The 19,101-nt window shown below is 37.0% G+C and overlaps 1 protein-coding gene across 1 annotated transcript in view; it reads left to right on the top strand.

The window, feature by feature from the left end:
- LOC150079900 (CD151 antigen-like) overlaps positions 1-19,101 on the top strand; it is a 62,598-nt gene that overhangs the window by 26,742 nt on the left and 16,755 nt on the right. The window contains exons 5-6 of the mRNA XM_090383274.1: positions 9,985-10,170; positions 16,035-16,150. Coding sequence (XP_090239400.1) covers positions 9,985-10,170; positions 16,035-16,150 — 302 coding nt within the window. The remainder of the gene's footprint in view (positions 1-9,984; positions 10,171-16,034; positions 16,151-19,101) is intronic.

Genomic DNA, 19,101 nt, shown 5'->3' with positions numbered 1-19,101 from the left:
GTCACTCACACACTAGCAAGGCTTTTGTGGATTTATTGGATGATTGTTTTCTAGTAGCATGTTCGGGAAGTAACTAGAGGGAGTAATACTCTTGATCTGATTATCAGTAGTGATTCTTCATGCATCAAGAATCTGCAGATAGGGGAACCACTAGGTGGCAGTGATCACAGTGTGCTCAAGTGGGATTTTCTCAAAGAGGTAACTACCATCAAGGGTAAAGGGAAGGGTTTTTGCTTTCGTAAAGGTGACTACGGTGGTATGAGACAGTATTTAAATTCTATACGGTGGAACCAACTGATGATGTTACCAACAGCAAATTCAAAATGGGAAACATTCAAAGAATTAATCTTGGAAGCCACTTGGCTTTTCATACCAACAAAGAAATATTTTTCAAGTTTTAGGCCTAAATGGATGTCAGATGAACTAATTAGACATGTGACAGAGAAGAAAAATGCATGGGATACATATAAATTAACATGTGACACAGAAGCCTATGATAGATATAAGCTGGTCTGTAACCAAGTTACAAAGGAGGTTAGGCAGACGAAGGCAGATTACGAGAAATCTTTGGCAAAGGATGCAAAGAAAAACAGCAAAGAGTTCTTTACTTATGTAAACTCTAGAAGGAAGGGGATGAATCAGATTGGTACACTTGATATCGATGGTTCAACTGTTGATGATCCTGCTCAGGTAGCTAACAAACTAAATGAATATTTTGCATCGACATTCACACATGAGGAGTTATTCAGGGAGAGGAATGCCAGAGGTGTATTCAACTCTGGCAGTAAGCTAGATAATCTTGTAATAACTGAGAGTAAAGTGGAGGAGAAATTGTTGAAGATAAACACAAGAAAGGTACTTGGGGTGGATGGAATCTATCCAGTTATATTAAAGGAGGCGGCAAAGGAAGTAAGTAAACCCTTAGCCATAATTATGAGAGCTTCCCTGGACTTAGGGGAGGTACCCACGGACTGAAGATGTGCAAATGTGACCCCAATCCACAAAGGAGGATCAAAGGGAAACACAGGTAATTACAGACCTATTAGTTTAACTTATGTTCCAGGGAAATTAATGGAGGCACTGGTTAAAGAAGCATTGCAGGATCATCTAGACAAGACTTCAGTTATAGCTCGGACACAGCATGGGTTTGTTAAGGGGAAGTCTTGTCTGAGTAATTTGATTGGATACTATGATGTGGTCACAAAGGAACTGAATGCAAAGAATAACTTTGATATCATATACTGTTGCACATGGAAGACTGCTGCACAAATTGGAGCAGTGTGGCATTGGAAGCAAATTGCTGCTGTGGATAAAGCAATGGTTGAGTGGGAGAAGACAGAGAATGGTAATCGATGGACACTGCTCTTTGTCGACTAATGTTATTAGTGGAGTTCCTCAGGATTCAGTGTTAGGTCCATTGTTGTTTTCTGTATTTATAAATGATATTAATGATGGTATATCAGGCTTAATTTTCAAGTTTGCAGAGGATACAAAGGTTGGCAGGGTTGTTAATGACACTAATGACAGTACACTGCTGCAACAGGACCTTGAAAAGTTGAGCAGATGGGCTGAGAGGTGGCAAATGAAGTTTAACATTGACAAATGTAAAGTACTACATATGGAAAGCCGTAATCCCAGAGTAACGTATCAACTCTGTGGTACCACACTGACAGTAGTAGAGAATGAAAAGGATCTGGGAGTAATTGTGCTCATGGTGTCTTGTCAATGATATACAGGAATTTTTCTAGCAGGGATAAGGAGGTGATTATCCCCTTGTATAAGGCAATGGTCAGGCCACAACTTGAGTACTGTATACAGGTCTGGAGGCCTCATTTTAAGAAGGATGTAGAGCTGTTGGAACGAGCAGAGAGAAGGGCAACAAGGTTAGTGAATGAAACAAAGGGTTGCTCTTACGAAGAAAGGCTTAAATTTTGAAAATTACAGTGGCTGGAGACTAGGCACCTGCAAGGTGATCTGATTGAGGTGTATAAAGCCTTGAATGGTTTGTCTTGCTCAGAATAATCACCTCAGAGGGCATAAATTCAAATTGAGGAAAGGCAGATGTAGGATAGATGTTCGGAAGTTTGCCTTTAGCCAGCGGGTAGTTGGTTGGTGGAACAGACTTCCATCCTTTGTTGTGGAAGTTGATAGCCTAAATAAATTTAAGGCTGAGCTGGACAGGTATTTGGAACGAACAGAGGGGTGAAATGGAAGCATTTTTTTTTTTTTTTTTTTGGCTGATGCTGCATAAGCTTCAGCCATCACATGCCTCTACTAATGCTTTTTCATTCTCGACCTCCCTGAGTGTAGTACCACACAGTTAGTATACTGTCATTACTGTTATTAACAACCCTGCCAACCTTTGTATCATCTGCAAACTTGGACATTAAGCCTTTGGGATTCATCGATATCATTGATAAATACACAAAACAACAATGGGCCCAGTACAGAACCCTGGGAGACTCGACTAATAACATCAGTCCATGTAGAGCAGTGTCCATTTATTACCACTCTCTGCTATCTCCCACTCAACCATCCCTTTATCCATTGCAGCAACTTGCCCTGAATGCCATACCATTCCAATTTATACAGCAGTCTTCCACGTGCAACTGGATCAAAAGCTTTCCTGAAAACCAAGTATATGATATCAAAATTATATTTTGCATACTGTTGCTTTGTGACCATATCATACTATCTAATCAAATTGGTCAGATAAGACTTCCCCTTAACAAACCCATGCTGTGTCTGAACTGTTACTACTGTCTTGTCTAGGTGATCTATTATCACTTCTTTAACCAGTGATTTCATTATTTTCCCCGGAACAGAAGTTAAACTAACAGGTTTATAATTATAATTTATAATTATAATTATAAATTTACAAAAATAAATTTACCCCCTTTGTAAATTCGGGATACATTTGCACTTCTCCAGTCCATGGGGATCTCCCCTGACTCTAAGGATGCTCTTATAATTATGGCTAAGGGTTTGCTTACTTCCCTTGCTGCCTCCTTCAATATAACTGGATAGAATTCATCTGCCCCAAGTGCCTTTTTTATGTTTACTCCTCTACTTTGCTCTCAACAATTTCTCCTCTACTTTGCTCTCAGTTATTAAAAAGTCACTTAGCTCTCTGTTAGAGTTTGATAAACTTCTAGCATTCCTCTCCTTGAATAACTCCTTGTGTGTTAATGTAGATGCAAAATACTCATTCAGTTTATCAGTTCTTGAGCAGGATCATCAATAGTTGAACCATCTATGTTATTGGACCAATCTGATTCATCCTCTTTTCTTCTAGAGTTTACATAAATAAAGAATGAACTCTTTGCTGTTTTTCTTGGGGCATCCTTTGCCAAAAATTTGTTGTAATCTTCATTCGCTTGCCTAACCTCCTTTGTGACTTGATTACAGACTAGCTTATATCTGCCATAGGCTTATGAGTCTCCTGATAATTTATATGCATCTCATGCATTTTCCTTTTCTGCCACGAGCCTCATTAATCAATTTGACCTCCATTTAGGCCCGAACCTTAAACAGTATTTCTTAGTTGGTATGAAAAGCGTTGTAGCCTCCAAGATTAAGTTCCTGAAAGCTTCCATTTAGAATTCATTATTGATAACTTCATCAGTTGATCCCACGGTATAGAATTTAAAAACTGTCTGAGACCACTGAAGTGACCTTTACGAAAACAAAAACCCTTTCCTTTACCCTTGATGGTAGTGACACTTTAAGTAAATCCCACATCAGTACACTCTGATTACTGTCACCTAATGGTACCTTTATCTGCAAATTCTTAATGCATAAATAATGACTGCTGATAATCAGATCAAGAGTGTTATCCCTCTGGTTTCCCTTCGAACATGTTGCTGTAGAAAACAATCCTCCAATAAATCCACAAAAGTCTTGCTAGCGTGGGAGTGACCAACCCACAAGTTCCAGTCAATATCTGGAAAGTTAAAATCCCCTATTACAAGACATTCTGATTTACTGGCTCATTCTATTTCTCTGCCCAACCATTCATTGTACTCATCAGTGTCATTAGGCATATAACAAACTCCTACCCTCATTTCCCCTTTCCCTGTGTTTATGTCACACCAAACAGACTCAACGTTGCACTGTCCACCCATGTCAACTGGATGCACTTCCTTAGATTTTATGTGTTTCTTAACTAACAGTATAACCTATGCCTTTCTTAACTAACAGCATAACCTATGCCTTTCTTAACTAACAGCATAACCTATGCCTTTCTTAACTAACAGCATAACCTATGCCTTTCTTAACTAACAGCATAATCTATGCCTTTCTTAACTAACAGCATAATCAAATGCCTCTACTAATGCTAATAACCCCTCCTCCCTTCCTACTCTGTCTATCCTTACTATACACATTGTACTCCCCAAACTCCAATTCTGCACTGCTTATATCTGTGTGGCACCATGTCTCTGATATCCCAACGATATCTGCCTTTGATGTCTCAATCAGCACTTCAAATTCATCAAATTTATTTACTATACTTCTAGCATTGGTGTACATGCAAGTATACATGCACCTGTTCTTACTCTTAGTTATTCGAATGCAGCCCGTATATTTACTTGTTCCACGATGACTCCCAGCAGCTCTTGAAATTCCCAGCAACTTGCTCTCTAGGCTGCTGCTCATTACAATAGAAGCAGTGCAAGAATCACTTTCGCCTCTGCCTGCAGCTACTGTTAGTCTTTTAGCCTGTGAATCTCCCGAATCTAGCAGTTTTTCAACCCACTTAACACTGCTCGATAGCATCAGCAAACATTCTTGTACCCTTTCTGAATAAGTGTATCCCATCCCTGTAGAAGCAGTCTCTCCTGTTAGCAAGCACAGACCACACTGAAAAAAATTCTACCCCATGAGCCTTGCAGAAACTCTCCAGGGCCAAATTGATTGACAAGGCTCTCATCATATACTCCCTCCTATCGTGTCTGGGCAGAATTGCAGACACTTTCAAATTTAACCTGAACTCTCGACTTTTTTTTTTTTTTTTTTTTTAAGCATTGATCTCTACTTGTTAAGTAAATCTGCAGATCTCTTACTCTTAACGTCATTAGTGCCAACGTGTAGAAGAATATCACCTTTTGTGCATTTAAAAATGTTATCTGTTCTACAATGTAATCAACTTTCACTCCTGGCAGACATATATTTCTATATTGTCCTCTAGACTGTAAAGAGGAGTTGTCCTGCTTTTTGTAAATTATTATTTTGTTGTGAATGTGTTTAACTTTTTTCTTTTTCTCTTCAGTGTGATGTTTAAACTGGAGCCTTTCTAATTAAATTTAATAATTTTGTTTAAAAGCTATAGTACCACAATTATGAACTCTTATCAAAAACACTATGATCACAATGCTTTCACAATCACTTATTCATTATGCTTATAGATATGCACTCTGTTGGAAATGTTCTTGTATATGATCTTATTGGTTTATGAGATACCTGACTCACTTGAGACATGAAGGAGAGTTTTGTTTATCTCTGTAACTTGGGAATTCTGCAGAAACAGAAAATATTCTGTTTCTGCAGAATATTTTCTGTTTGGTTTTCTATTGTGTCTGGTAATGACTTTCATGGACAGGATGTATAACCAGCCCTATCCCTGTTAAACACAATTGCTGTTCTTTGGCTTGATGTGCTATAGCATTTCAGGCCCAAGCATAACATCCTGCATTCACCGTTGGGAGTGATGAGAGCATCATTTTACTAGAGAGATAGAAAGTTATGTAGCAACAGTGATATTTGTGTTTTATGGTCTTTTCTCTGTTTATTGAGATTAATTAATTATTTCTTAACCAATTCATCAGATTGGTGATGAAAAAAAAAGTTTTTACCTGAGGAAATATAAAACATTGCCTTGAAGTCAACTAAATCATAAAGCTAATCAGATCAGACCCTTGTGTACTGGGTGTAGGAAAGTCTTCGATAACCCAGCTGATGTTGCAGATGAATTGAATAGGTACTTTGCATTGGTCTTCACTGACAAAAGACCCTACATGCTGAGAAGAGGCTGTATGACTGAAACATGAAATTATGTTTCAGTCACACAGCCTCTGTGTGACTGAAATTAGCCACATGAAATTAGTGATTTCGTAATTACAGATGACTATTTGTTAGAAAAACCTTTGAACATAAAGGTAAGTAGGGGTCCGGAGTTAATGGCATACAGCCAATAATTTTGAGGTAGACAACCAGAGAGTGTATTGAACCATTGAGGTTAATTATGAGGGCATCTTTTGACTCAGAGGAGTTTCCTTTGGATTGTAGAGGTGTCATGGTATTGCCAATACATAAAGGGTTCTAAGAGAGAAATTGGTGACTACAGACCAGTTAGTCTGACTTCAGTAGTAGGCAAAATCTTAGAGGCAAAGATTAAGAGTGCAACCCAGGGATATTTATCTAGATATGGCATTCTGAAGAACACACAACAATGTTTTATTAAGGAAAAATCATGTTTAACTAACTTAGTATGCTTATTTTAACACAATTCCTCATGAGCTATATGTAGGGAAATATTTCGACATAGTTTATTTGGATTTTAGCAAAGCATTTGACTCAGTACCTAATGAGAGATTACTGTATTAAGTTGAACAGGTTGGAAATACTGGTAAGATTCTAAGATGGATTTCTGGGTGGCTGCAGGGCAGAAGGCAGAGGGTTATGCTTAATAGATCTTTCTCAGATTGGTGTGATGTCTCCCAAGTATTGGTTCTTGGACCACTGTTGTTTCTCATTGTCATAAATGACATTGATGAATTTATAGAAACCATGTCATCCCAAAAAGAGGGATGTTTTAATTCAGCAAAATACAAGGTCTTACACTTGGAGAATGGCAACACCAGAATAAATTATACACTTGGTGGGGTTGAATTAAAAACAATGGAGGAAGAAAGGGATCTGGGAATTACAATATGGGCAGATATGAAGTTTTTTGGGCAGTGTAAACAGGCAACCAGGAAAGCCTATGGTGTTCTTATTGATGATTTATTGAATGCTGCTATCCTGTACAGCTGGGGAAGTCATAATACCACTGTATAACACAATTGTAAGACCACAATTGGAATACTGTGTTGAAGTATGGAGACTTCATCTGAAAAAAAGACATTGAACTTCTTGAAAGGAGGCAAAGATGGGCAACTCGAATGGTGAGATCAACAAAAGGATTAATGTAGAAGGAAAGACTGATTATGTAGGCTGTAGAGCTTGGCAACCAGGCACCTCGGAGGTGACCTGATTGAGGTTTATAAGGTTCTGAGAGGGATTAGTAAAATGAATGAAGGCAGAATTTTCACTGTTATTATAGAGAATTCCAGAACTCGGGCATATAAATTCTATTAACCGTCAACTCCTAAATTATCTAGAAACCTTCCAACTGATCAATGATTGCCAGTATGGATTCCCTCAGTGTCGATCCACTGGTGATATACTGGCTTATGTTACCCAGCTGTGGACAAATTCAGTGGAAAAGTTTGGCGAAACTCAAACAGTTGCTCTTGACGTTTCAAAGGCCTTTGATTGTGTTTGACATGAAGTTCTTCTAAATAAGCTTTCATCTTATGGTTTGCCAACTGTTTTTTGTAATTGGGTATCCAGTTTTCTCTCTTACCGCTCACTGCAGGGATGGTAGATGGCTGTCTTCTAATTTCTGCACTAATGCAGGTGTTCCCCAAGGTTCAGTTCTTTCTCACACCTTTTTTCTCTTATATTAATGACTTTTGACTGGAAATTCTATCCAGAGTTTTTTCTGATGACAGCACATTGCATTCCACCTACCAGTTCGAGAATACTTGCCATGCACAAACAGCTTCAACTTCCCAAATATCCGCTACTAATTTCCTAAATGCTGATCTCCAGGTAATTCTCCAGTGGGGAAAAGATAACTTAGTTAATTCCAGTCCTTCTAAAACTCAGTCCCATCTTATATCTCACAAAGAAAGATTCTTCTGCTCCTATGCTTATCTGTGATGACAATCAGATTTCTAGAAAAGTTCACATATCTTTGTTAGGAATTACCCAGACTTCTAATCACTCTTGGCATAAGCACATCACAAATATTGCTTCCTCTGCATCTAAAAAACTGGATTTTTTTCTTTTTCTCTTGGCATTACTTTTCTTCCAAACAGCTGCTCATGCTGTACAAATCACAAATTTGCTCTACCGTGGAATATTGTTTCCACATCTGTGGCAGTGCTCCAAAACTTCTCTCAGGCTCCTAGACTCCATTCAAAAGAGGTCAGTTAGGTTAATTCATGACTCATTTTTAACAGTCTTTCCACTGTCTCTCTCATGGAAGTTTTGTTTCTGCTGCATGCCTTTTCTACAGATACTTCTATGGGAACTACTGTTCTTCTGAATTCACTATTATAATTCCCAATCTCTCTCTCTTCCAAACCATTTCAAACACATGCCACAACCAGTCAGCATCCTATTACCGTCCAACTTCAAACTCACAGAACCAACTTTTTTTCTTCCTCATTTATTCCTTCAACTCCCGTTTTTTGGAACAACCTCCATTTGTACATATTTCCTGAAAATTACAACCTACAGAAATTTGATTCAAATGTCAACAGGTATCATTTTTTGTCTTCTCAACCCACGTGCAGTACTAAGTACCATATGTTCTAATACCTCCTGTGCTTGGGGTCTTCATAAAAAAATATATAAAATTCAAATTACAGGGATTAAAGTTTTGATTAGATTGTAGGAAGTTTTCTTTTAGCAGCAAGTTGCTGATTGTTAGAACAAGTTACTGTTACAGGTAGTTGAGGCTGACATTTTGAATAAATTCTAAGGTCAACTAGATAGTTACCTATATGAGGAGGGAAGCATATAATTTGTATCTTCTTATCTACTTGATTTTTTATTATTATTATTTTTTTTGCCAATGCAGCAAAAGCCTGCAGCTTCCTTGCACTATATGGCAAATACTATTACTAATGCCATACCTAAAAATGGCTAATACTACAGAAGAAGCTGCCTCTTCCAATCACCCTGCACCATGAATTTTCTGATTCATACAGTGATTATTGCATATTCATTCTGAATCAAAAAAATTCATCCTCTGAACTTTTCACCTATACCTTAATATCTATACACTAGTATCAATATTAAGTGATGGTAGTTATATGACAAGTAGTGATCTCTTTTTTTCTTTCTTAATATACTGTACACTTTTCTTTATTAATTCTTTACTGAAATTCTTCACAATTAAATTTCTCAAAACATTAAGCTATAATTAACCAAAAATTTCCTGTTTTTTACTATAATTTTGAAAGCTTTCTGTGTAATCATTCTAGTTTCTCATTGATAAATTCAATAAGTATGCTTTTTTAAATGACATTTCACTTCTAACGATATAAATTCTGTAACCTAAGTTTTTATGGAGTCTGTACAATTTTAACTTTAGGCAACATAAAAATTTAATACTTCAATATAAAAAGTAGGTGTTGCTGTGGTTGAATTAATGTCCATTACACCCTTTGCTCTCCTGTGTCATGCATTTTCAATGCACTGAATTGTAGACTTATTACAGTAATGAAAACTCCTTATTTAGTACAAATATAATTATTTTAAAAAATAATTTTACTTTTGTTTAATTGCATGGTAAAGCATATTTTTTTATTCTTATATCTTTTATCTATTAACATTATACCAATACAAAGACAACTAGTTAAGTAATGTTATATGTATAAACAAACTCTACTAGCATGTGTAACTTCTGAATCTGGGACAGCTTTTATCATGCTTAGGTTACTTTTGATAAGAAGCATGAACCCACTACATGTCTGTGTGGTAGTGAGCTCTAAAATTTTCAAGCACAGCTACACTGTAACAGTCCAAACATTGAAATTAAGATGCACATCATTTGTAATAAATTATATAAGCAAAATTTAGAAAAGTGTATTTTAAAAATTCAGAAAAATGTACATTTTCTTAATATTTTTTGTACTATTTTCTTTTGTTTAGTTTTCATGCTGTGGTGTTGATGGTTATCAAGAGTGGTATCAAAACACTACCTTTTGGAATGAACAGCGAAGATTGAAAACCTCTGTAGTTGTTCCAAAGACATGTTGCAGAGACCGTAATGTCAAGACTTGTAATGAAGGATCCCCACCTTTTACCTCAGTAAATGAAGCAATGATCTTTACGAAGGTTAGTGGTAAAATTTTAGGTTTTGATTCTCTATTGGGTAGCAAATTATCTGACACATAATAATTTAGTATACCATAGTAAATTTTTCAGCTACTGTTGGTTATAAAGGTACTTAAGTTATTCTGATTGGGTGAGAGTAAAGAATTGCCAGAGATTATAAACCTGGTGAGACAAATATCTCTTATATAGATCACAGAAAGTAATTTGATGGGCTGTAGTTTGTTTATCTTTATGAATCCATAATTTTCATTGTAGGTAACAATAGGGATTTTATTAATGCTTATCCATGAAAAAACAGATTAGAAAAGATTAGAAAGGAAATTTAAAAATATTTTATATAGACACTTCTGTTTGAGCAGTGGAATGTATATTAGAAAAATACTACAATAAAAAAAAAGTTTAAATTATCACTCTGTATAATAAAAGCTAAAACTAACCTCTCACAGTGAGGTCATAAATTCCAATGGAGGCATCAGTAATCTGTATTACTACTATGAAGGACTAGGTCTGTGCTTCTGTGTGCAAAAATTCACTTCCCACATCTGATAATGTTGAGAATGAATTTGTGCCAGATATTCACTCCCAACTGCAGCATCTGGAGACTAGGCAACTGCAAGTGATCTGATTGAGGAGTTTAAGGCTTTGAATAGATTTGGCAAAATCAGTACTGGTGGTATTAGCATTAGTAGAGGCATGTGATGGCTGAAGCTTATGCAGCATCAGCCAAAAAAAAAAAAAAAAAATGCTTCCATTTCACCCCTCCGTTCGTTCCAAATACCTGTCCAGCTCAGCCTTAAATTTATTTAGGCTATCAACTTCCACAACAAAGGATGGAAGTCTGTTCCACCAACCAACTACCCGCTGGCTAAAGGCAAACTTCTGTACATCTGTCTTTCCTCAATTTGAATTTATGCCCTCTCAGGTGATTATTCTGAGCAAGAGGAAGAATCCCATCAGCATTGAGCATGCTCAAACCATTCAAGGCTTTATACACCTCAATCAGATCACCTTGCAGGTGCCTAGTCTCCAGCCACTGTAATTTTCAAAACTTAAGCCTTTCTTTGTAAGAGCAACCCTTTGTTTCATTCACTAATCTTGTTGCCCTTCTCTGTGCTCGTTCCAACAGCTCTACATCCTTCTTAAAATGAGGCCTCCAGACCTGTATATAGTACTCAAGGTGTGGCCTGACCATTGCCTTATACAAGGGGATAATCACCTCCTTATCCCTGCTAGAAAAATTCCTGTACAGGCTGGCCTCGATTAACGCAATTAATTCACCCCGCGAGCGTATTGCACAAAACGGAAACACGTTAATCGAATATAATAATCAATAGGAAAAATTATAATTGGTCCTTGACCTTCTGGAATGTCTATAAAGAATTTTAAAAATACCTTTTAAATAACTTTTTAACTGTATACAATGTAAAATATAATGAAAATAATTATGGAATTAAATGTTTATTGCATAAAACAGCAGTTCCCAAACTGTGTGCCATGGAATATTTTAAATTTTCAATGGAAGCACAACGATACTCGACATCTGTCGGACACCACGCGAACTACTAGCTTGAGGTAGTTCACAGTTTCAACATTTCTTATTAAGTTGTTTGGACCTAACTACTAAACGGAACTGTTAGGTATTTCTTTTGGTCTAGGTACGCCTTGAAAAAATTACTGAGACACTAAGGGCGCCTTGAACCAAGAAAGTTTGGGAACCTCTGACATAAAATACACAATTAAGAAATGACTGTTGCTGAAATATTTGAACAGTGTTGACTTTCTCTTTTCATCAATCAATTTCCGATAGCCGACAATCTTCTCTGGGTCCTGGCGAAATAAATATCGCAGAGAACCTCACAAATTTTGTTTCAGGTTCTCTGCAATACAAAAGATTTCATCTAGTTCTTTTACCGTTATCTCCTTTGCGGTAACATTTTCATCTAGCTCATTTAAAAATTAGAATTTTTAAATGCAAGTCTGCATTGACTTTATTAATGGATGGAACACACCAAGGCGGGCAGCAGGCAAATGTTTGTTTATTACCTGTCTGACGTGCAGTAAGCTTAACGCACAATTCAAATCTTTTTCAACTATCTCATAAAAAAAAAGACCGCATTAACTGGAAATTTACATTGTGTAAAGTGAAAAGTGGTATAATTTTTTCAAATAGCGGTAACTGAAACACGCGTTAATTGAACTCGCGTTATGCGAGGCCTGGCTGTATATCATTGACAAAACACCATAAGCTACTCTTGCAGACTGTCTGCACTGCTCAGAAGGCTTCATATCTGCCTGTACAATTACACTCAGGTCCTTTTCATTCTCTACCACTGTCAGTGTAGTACCACAGAGTTGATACATTACACTGGGGTTACTGCTTCCCATTTGTAGTACTTTACATTTGTCAATGTTAAACTTCATTTGCCACCTATCAGCCATCTGCTCAACGTTTCTAGATCCTGTTCCTGTTGCAGCAGCGTACTGTCATTAGTGTCCTTAACAACCCTGCCAACCTTCATATCGTCTGCAAACTTGGACATTAAGCTTGATATACCATCATCAATATCATTTATAAACACAGAAAACAACAATGGACCCAACACTGAAGTACAAGGGACTCCACTAATAACATTAGTCCACAATGAGCAGTGCCCATTGATTACCACTCTCTGTCTTCTCCCACATAACCATCCCTTTATCCATAGCAGCAATTTGCCTCCAATGCCACACTGCTCCAATTTGTTCAGCAGTCTTCCATATGCAACAGTATCAAAAGCCTTTCTAAGATCCAAATATATGATATCAAAGTTATTCCCTGCATCCAGTTCCTTTGTGACCACATCATAGTATCCAATCAAATTGATTAGGCAAGACTTTCCCTTAACAAAACCATGCTATGTCCAAGCTATAACTGAAGTCTTGTCTAGATGATCCTGCAGTGTTCCTTTAACCAGCGCCTCCATTAATTTTCCTGGAACAGAAGTTAAACTCACAGGTCTATAATTACTTGTGTTGCCCTTTGATTCTCCTTTGTGAATTGGGGTCACATTTGCACATCTCCAGTCCATGGATACCTCCTCTGAGTCCAAAGAAGCTCTCATTCTTCTTCTTGCTCAGACTAGTTTAGGGATAAATGTGCAGAGGTTTGCCTTCAACCAGCACACGATTGATTGTTGGAACAAACTTCCATCTGAAGAAGGAAGATAGAAATTCAAGAAGAAAACAAGATGGAAATTCAAGAAAGGAACAAACAAATTATTGGAAGGGTTGACAAGTGATATGGGAATAGGGAATGTTTTTTTTTTTTGGTCGATGCTTTAAAAACTTGCTTTCTTGCATCATATTAGCATTAGCATTATTAGAGGCATATGATGCAAGAAAGCAAGCTAATACAGCATTAGCCAAAAAAAAAAAAAAAATTTCACCCATCCATTTGCTCCAAAAGTTTGTCCAGTTTTTCCTTGAATTTATTTAAGTTATCAACTTCCACAATGACAGATGGAAGTTTCTTCCAGCAATCAACCATCTGCTGGCTAAAGGCAAATTTCCACATATCTGTTCTACAACTGTCTTTCCTCAATTTGAATTTATACCCCTTCAGGTTCGTAATCTCAGCAATAGGAAGAATCCCATCAGCATTGATCCTACTCAAACCAATCATGGCCTTATATACCTCAATCAGATCACCTTGCAGGTGCCAAGTCTCCAGACACTGCAATTTGCAGAACGTAAGCTTTTCTTGGTAAGTGCATGCCTTTATTCCCTTATCAATCTTGTTGCCCTTCTCTGTACTTGTTCTAGCAACTCTACATCCTTCCTAAAATGAGGCCTCCAGATCTGTATGCAGTACTCAAGGTGTGGCCTGATCATTGCCTTATACAAAGGGATAATCACCTCCTTATCCTAGCTAGAAAAATTTGTTTATATCATTGACAAGACCCCATGACCTGCCCTGCATGCCTGTCTGCACTGCTCAGAAAACTTCATATCTGACAATTACCCCCAGGTCTTTTTTCATTCTTCACTACCCTGAGTTTAGTGCGGCACAATTGGTAAATTTACTCTGGGGTTATTACCACCCATATGCAGTACTTTGCATTTGTCAACGTTAAACTTCAGTTGTCACTTCTCAGCCCATCTGCCTAACTTCTCCAGATCCTGTTGCAGTAGCATACTGTCATTAACAACCCTGCCAACCTTTTTACCATCTGCAAACTTGGACATTGAGTCTGATATACCATCATCAATACCATTGAAAAATATACAAAACAATGGGCCCAGCACCAAATCCTGGTGGATTCTACTAATTACATTAGTCTGCAAAGAGCAGTGTCCATTGATTTATGTATTCTCTGTCTTCTCTTGCTCAACCATTCCTTTATCCATTGTAGAAAATTGCACTTAATGCTATACTGCTCCAATTTGTATGGTTGTCTTCCATGTACAACAGTATCAAAAGCATTCCTGAAATTAGTATTTATTAGTAATGGCCGTATGGTGGCAAGGAAGCATAAGGCTTATGCTAAACCAAAAAAAAAAAAAAAAGAAGAAAAAAAGTAAAATAGTATATAAAATAAATAAATAATAAAAGAAAAGGAAACAGACAACCTATGCATTTCTTTCCTCCTATAGGTAACTCCAGCTGACCTTTGAATTTCCCCAAACTATCAACCTCAACAACTCATGTAGGTAACTTATTCCAGTTTCTGGAGACTAAGCATCTGTGAGGTGATATGATTGAGGTGTATAGGGCCCTGAATGGTTTGAGCAAGCTCAATACTGATAGGATTCTTCCTTTTTCTCTAATTATGCACCTGAGGTGGCATAAATTCAAATTGAGGAAAGACATTTGTAGAATAGATGTGTGCAAATTTGCCTTTAGTGTGGTTGATTGCTGGAACAAGCTGCCATCTGTTGTGGAAGTTGACAGCTTAAAAAAATTCAAGGCAGAACTAGGTAAACTTTTGGAGTGAATGGGTGGGCGAAATAGGAATGGTTTTTCTTTGGCTGATGCTGTATGGATTAGCATTAGCATTAGTAGAGGCATATGATGCAAGAAAGCAATCTTACACATCATCAGCCAAAAAGAAAAAAAAAACAACCCTTCTCATTTGACTCATCCATTTGCTCCAAATGTTTGTCTAGTTCTGCATTGAATTTATTTAAGCCGTCAACTTCTACAATGGCAGATGGAAGTTTGTTCCAGCAATCAACCATCCGCTGGCTAAAGGCGAATTTCCGCACATCTATTCTACAACTGTCTTTCCTCAATTTGAATTTATGTCCCCTCAGGCAATTAATCTAAGCAAGAGGAAGAATCACATCAATATTGAGCATGCTGAAACCATTCAAGGCCTTATATACTTCAATCAGATCACCTTGTAGGTGCCTAGTCTCCATCCGCTGTAATTTGCAAAACTTAAGCCTTTCTTTGTAAGAGCAACCCTTTGTTCCTTTCACTAATCTTGTTGCCCTTCTCTGTACTCGTTCCAGCAGCTCTACATCCTTCCTAAAATGAGGCCTCCAAACCTGTATACAATACTCAAGGTGTGGCCTTACCATTGCCTTATACAAGGGGATAATCACCTCCTTATCCCTGCTAGAAGCTTGCTTTCTTGCATCGTATGCCTCTACTAATGCTAATGCTCATATGCTGACAGTAGTTCTGAAATTGGGATTAGTATTATAAATTAAGTAAAAATAAATTAGTGGACTGCAAAAATAAATTAGTGGTCCAACAAAAATGAAAGTAAGTGGTTCTTATTATCCAATAATTTGCCCAGTCCTGTTACAGTATGCACATATAAAATATACATTGCAGACTGATATATGGAAACTCATTTGCTCTCTTTCTCTAAAATTAGGGTTGCCTTTCAAGTGTTGTCGGACAAAAGCAGAGGAACTTGGGAATAATTTCAGGAATAAGTATTTCTGCTTCTGTAATTCAGTTACAGGGATTTCTCGCTATTAATTACTTTATGTTTAAAATAACTTGAAAAGTTAAATATAATATTTGACTCTTGCAAGGCATGAAATAGTTTTATAAACTCTGTAGCACTTTGCGATGTATTGATAAATAAACTATATGAGTTTTCTGATTAAATCATTTGTTTTTCAAATCAATTCAAACATTAAAATTATTCATTGAATAAAAAACAAATTCTTTCTATACAAGTGATTCAAGAGAAGTGGATCATCTGTTGTTTGGCCACCTCATTCACTTAATTTGTCCTTGAACTTTTTTTTTTTTATTTTTTGTGGCAGTGTTTACTTTTGAAACCACATTTGTTGAAGAACTTAGGGTCAGGATCACATACAGAAACTGAAAAATATTTTCAATAAGCAGGAAAATTATATTGTGGTGAAAAATATAAAAGAAAGCAATTAAGCTAAAGCAGCAGTTCCCAACCTTTTTTGACTCGCGAATTGCTTTCAGCATATTTTTATCATGAACCACTAAGCCTGTATTCTCTGAAATTGTATAACAGTTCTGAATTTTTATTATAAAATATTTCCAGTACTACAGTGGTGTTCAAAGAAAGTGCATCACCTGTTTTTATTGATATAATTAGGGCATGATAGGGCTAACAGAAACATGATGCCACCCGGAAATTATGGGATGACAAGTTCCACTGTAGTGTGTATAATGTATTTAGGAAAGATATTGAAGATAGAAGGGGTGGTGTGATCATGCTTCTTATCAAAAGCAGCCTGAGCACAAAAAGAGCTTTTTGCTGGGTCAGAAGTGAAGCTTTGCCAGCATAGAATCTGTGGTGTGAGTTATTTGGAAGCAAAGTTATAATGAGAGTGGGAGTAATCTACAGACCAGAAGATTATGAAGAGTATGATGAAAGTCTCTACGTGCAGATGGAATGGGCAATATGGGTGACTTCAATCTGCCCCTAATTGATTGGGGTAAGCAGGTGGGGAATAAAATTTTTAAATAAACTAGATGATTATTATTTTTACCAGCATGTTAGAGAAAATATTAAGGATAAGAACATTCTAGACCTTATCATTAACCATGAATCAGATGGCATCATATAGGACTTACAGTAGAGAAACCATTGGCAAGTAGTGATCATACAGTCAATATTTTGCAGTAGCTAATTTCAGAACAGGGGACTATGATAGTTTAAGGTGTTATATGGCATCTGTCAATTGGACAGATTGCAGAGGGAGAGCAAATAGAATAATGGAATTCCTTTAGTGCAATAATCACAGACGCCATGAAGCCATTAAGAAAATATAGCATGAAGTGAATGCTAAGATGGATGAATACACAGAGCTGGCCAGTCTAATAGAGCAGAAAAAAGATAGCATGGGAAAATTACAGAGCAGTGAAAAGTACTAAAGCCTACAACAGCTACCAGTTGATCTGTAACAGTACCACAGATAAGGTTAGTGAGGCCAAGGCTGAGTATGAGAAATCACTAGCTAAGAGAGTGAAGAATGGGGACAAGAAGTTTTTCACGTAAAAAATTTTCAGAAAATTTTAGATAACCCAGTTGATGTTGCTGATGAATGGAATAGGTATTTTGCATCAATCTTTACTGACAAAAGACCCTTCAAGCTAAGAAGAGCCTGTATGAGTGAGTCTGAGACATATATTAGTGATTTCAAAATTACAGATGACTGTTTATTAGAAAAACTTTCGAGCATAAAGGCAAGTAAGGATTCTGAAGTTGATGTCATATACCCAGTAATTTTGAAGGAGACAACCAGAGAGCATATTGAATCATTGAGGTTAATTACGAGGGCATCATTGGACTCAGGATAGATCTCTTTGGATTGGAGAGAAGTGCCAGCATATCACCAATAGTCTGACGTCAGTCGTAAGGAAAATCTTAGAAATGATTAAGAGGATGCCATTTCTATCTAAATGTCCCTGGACATTTAGATAGAAATGCCATTCTGAAGGATACACAATCTCGTATTAAGGGAAAATCTTGTTTAATTAACTTGATAAGCTATTTTGATATAGTTACTCATGAAGATTGCTTTCAGCATATTTTTATGTTGAGTTGGAGTTGGAGCAAAGGAACAATTTTGATATAGTTTCTTTGGATTTTATCAAGGCATATGACTCATGAGAGGTCACTGTATAAGCTGGAACATGCTTGGGATTACTCAAACGATTTTAAGAGGGATTGCAGGGTGGTTGCAGTGCAGAAGGCAGAGGGTTGTGATTAATGGATATTCTTCAGATTGGTGTAACATCAGAAGTGGGGTTCTCCAAGGATCAATTCTTGGACTGCTGTTATTTCTGATTTTCATAAACAACATTGGCAAAGGGATAGATGGTGTGCTTTCAAAATTTGCAGATGATATCAAGATTGGGAGAGGTCTTAATGATCAGTGCCAAGCAGCGCGCTCCTTCAAGATGATTGACTTTAAGAATGGTCAGCTATGTTTTAAAGCAGTAAAATGCGAGGTCTTACACTTGAGAAATAGCAAACCCCAAAATAACATACACTTGATTGGGTTGAATTAAAAACAGTATTGGAAGAAAAGGATCTGGGAGTTACAATACGGGCAGATATGAAGCTGTCTGAGCAGTGTAAACAAGTAGCCAGGAAAGCCCCAATAGGCTGGTGGCCTATTAATGATTTATTGAACAGATAGGGAGGTCATAATCCTACTGTATAAGGCAATTGTAAGATTGCATTTGGAATACTGTATCCAAGTATGAAGACCTGATCTGAAAAAAAAAAAAAAGACATTGAGCTTCTTGAAACAGTCCAAAGATGGGCAACTCGCATGGTGAGATTGTCAGAAGGGTGACTGTATGAGGAAAGATTTTGATTATGTTGACTACAGAGATTGGCAGCCAGACACCTTAGAAAGGACTTGATTGAAGTTTATAAGGCCCTGAGATGGGTTAGTAAAATGAAGTGGAATTTTTGCTGTTATAAAGAATTCCAGAACTAG

Source organism: Mastigoproctus giganteus, chromosome 10 (assembly GCF_048544385.1).
Source record: "Mastigoproctus giganteus isolate SK-2022 chromosome 10, ASM4854438v1, whole genome shotgun sequence".
NCBI lineage: Eukaryota > Metazoa > Arthropoda > Arachnida > Uropygi > Thelyphonidae > Mastigoproctus > Mastigoproctus giganteus.
The sequence above is the reverse complement of the archived record's forward strand: the minus strand, read 5'-3'. Positions and strand labels throughout refer to the sequence as shown.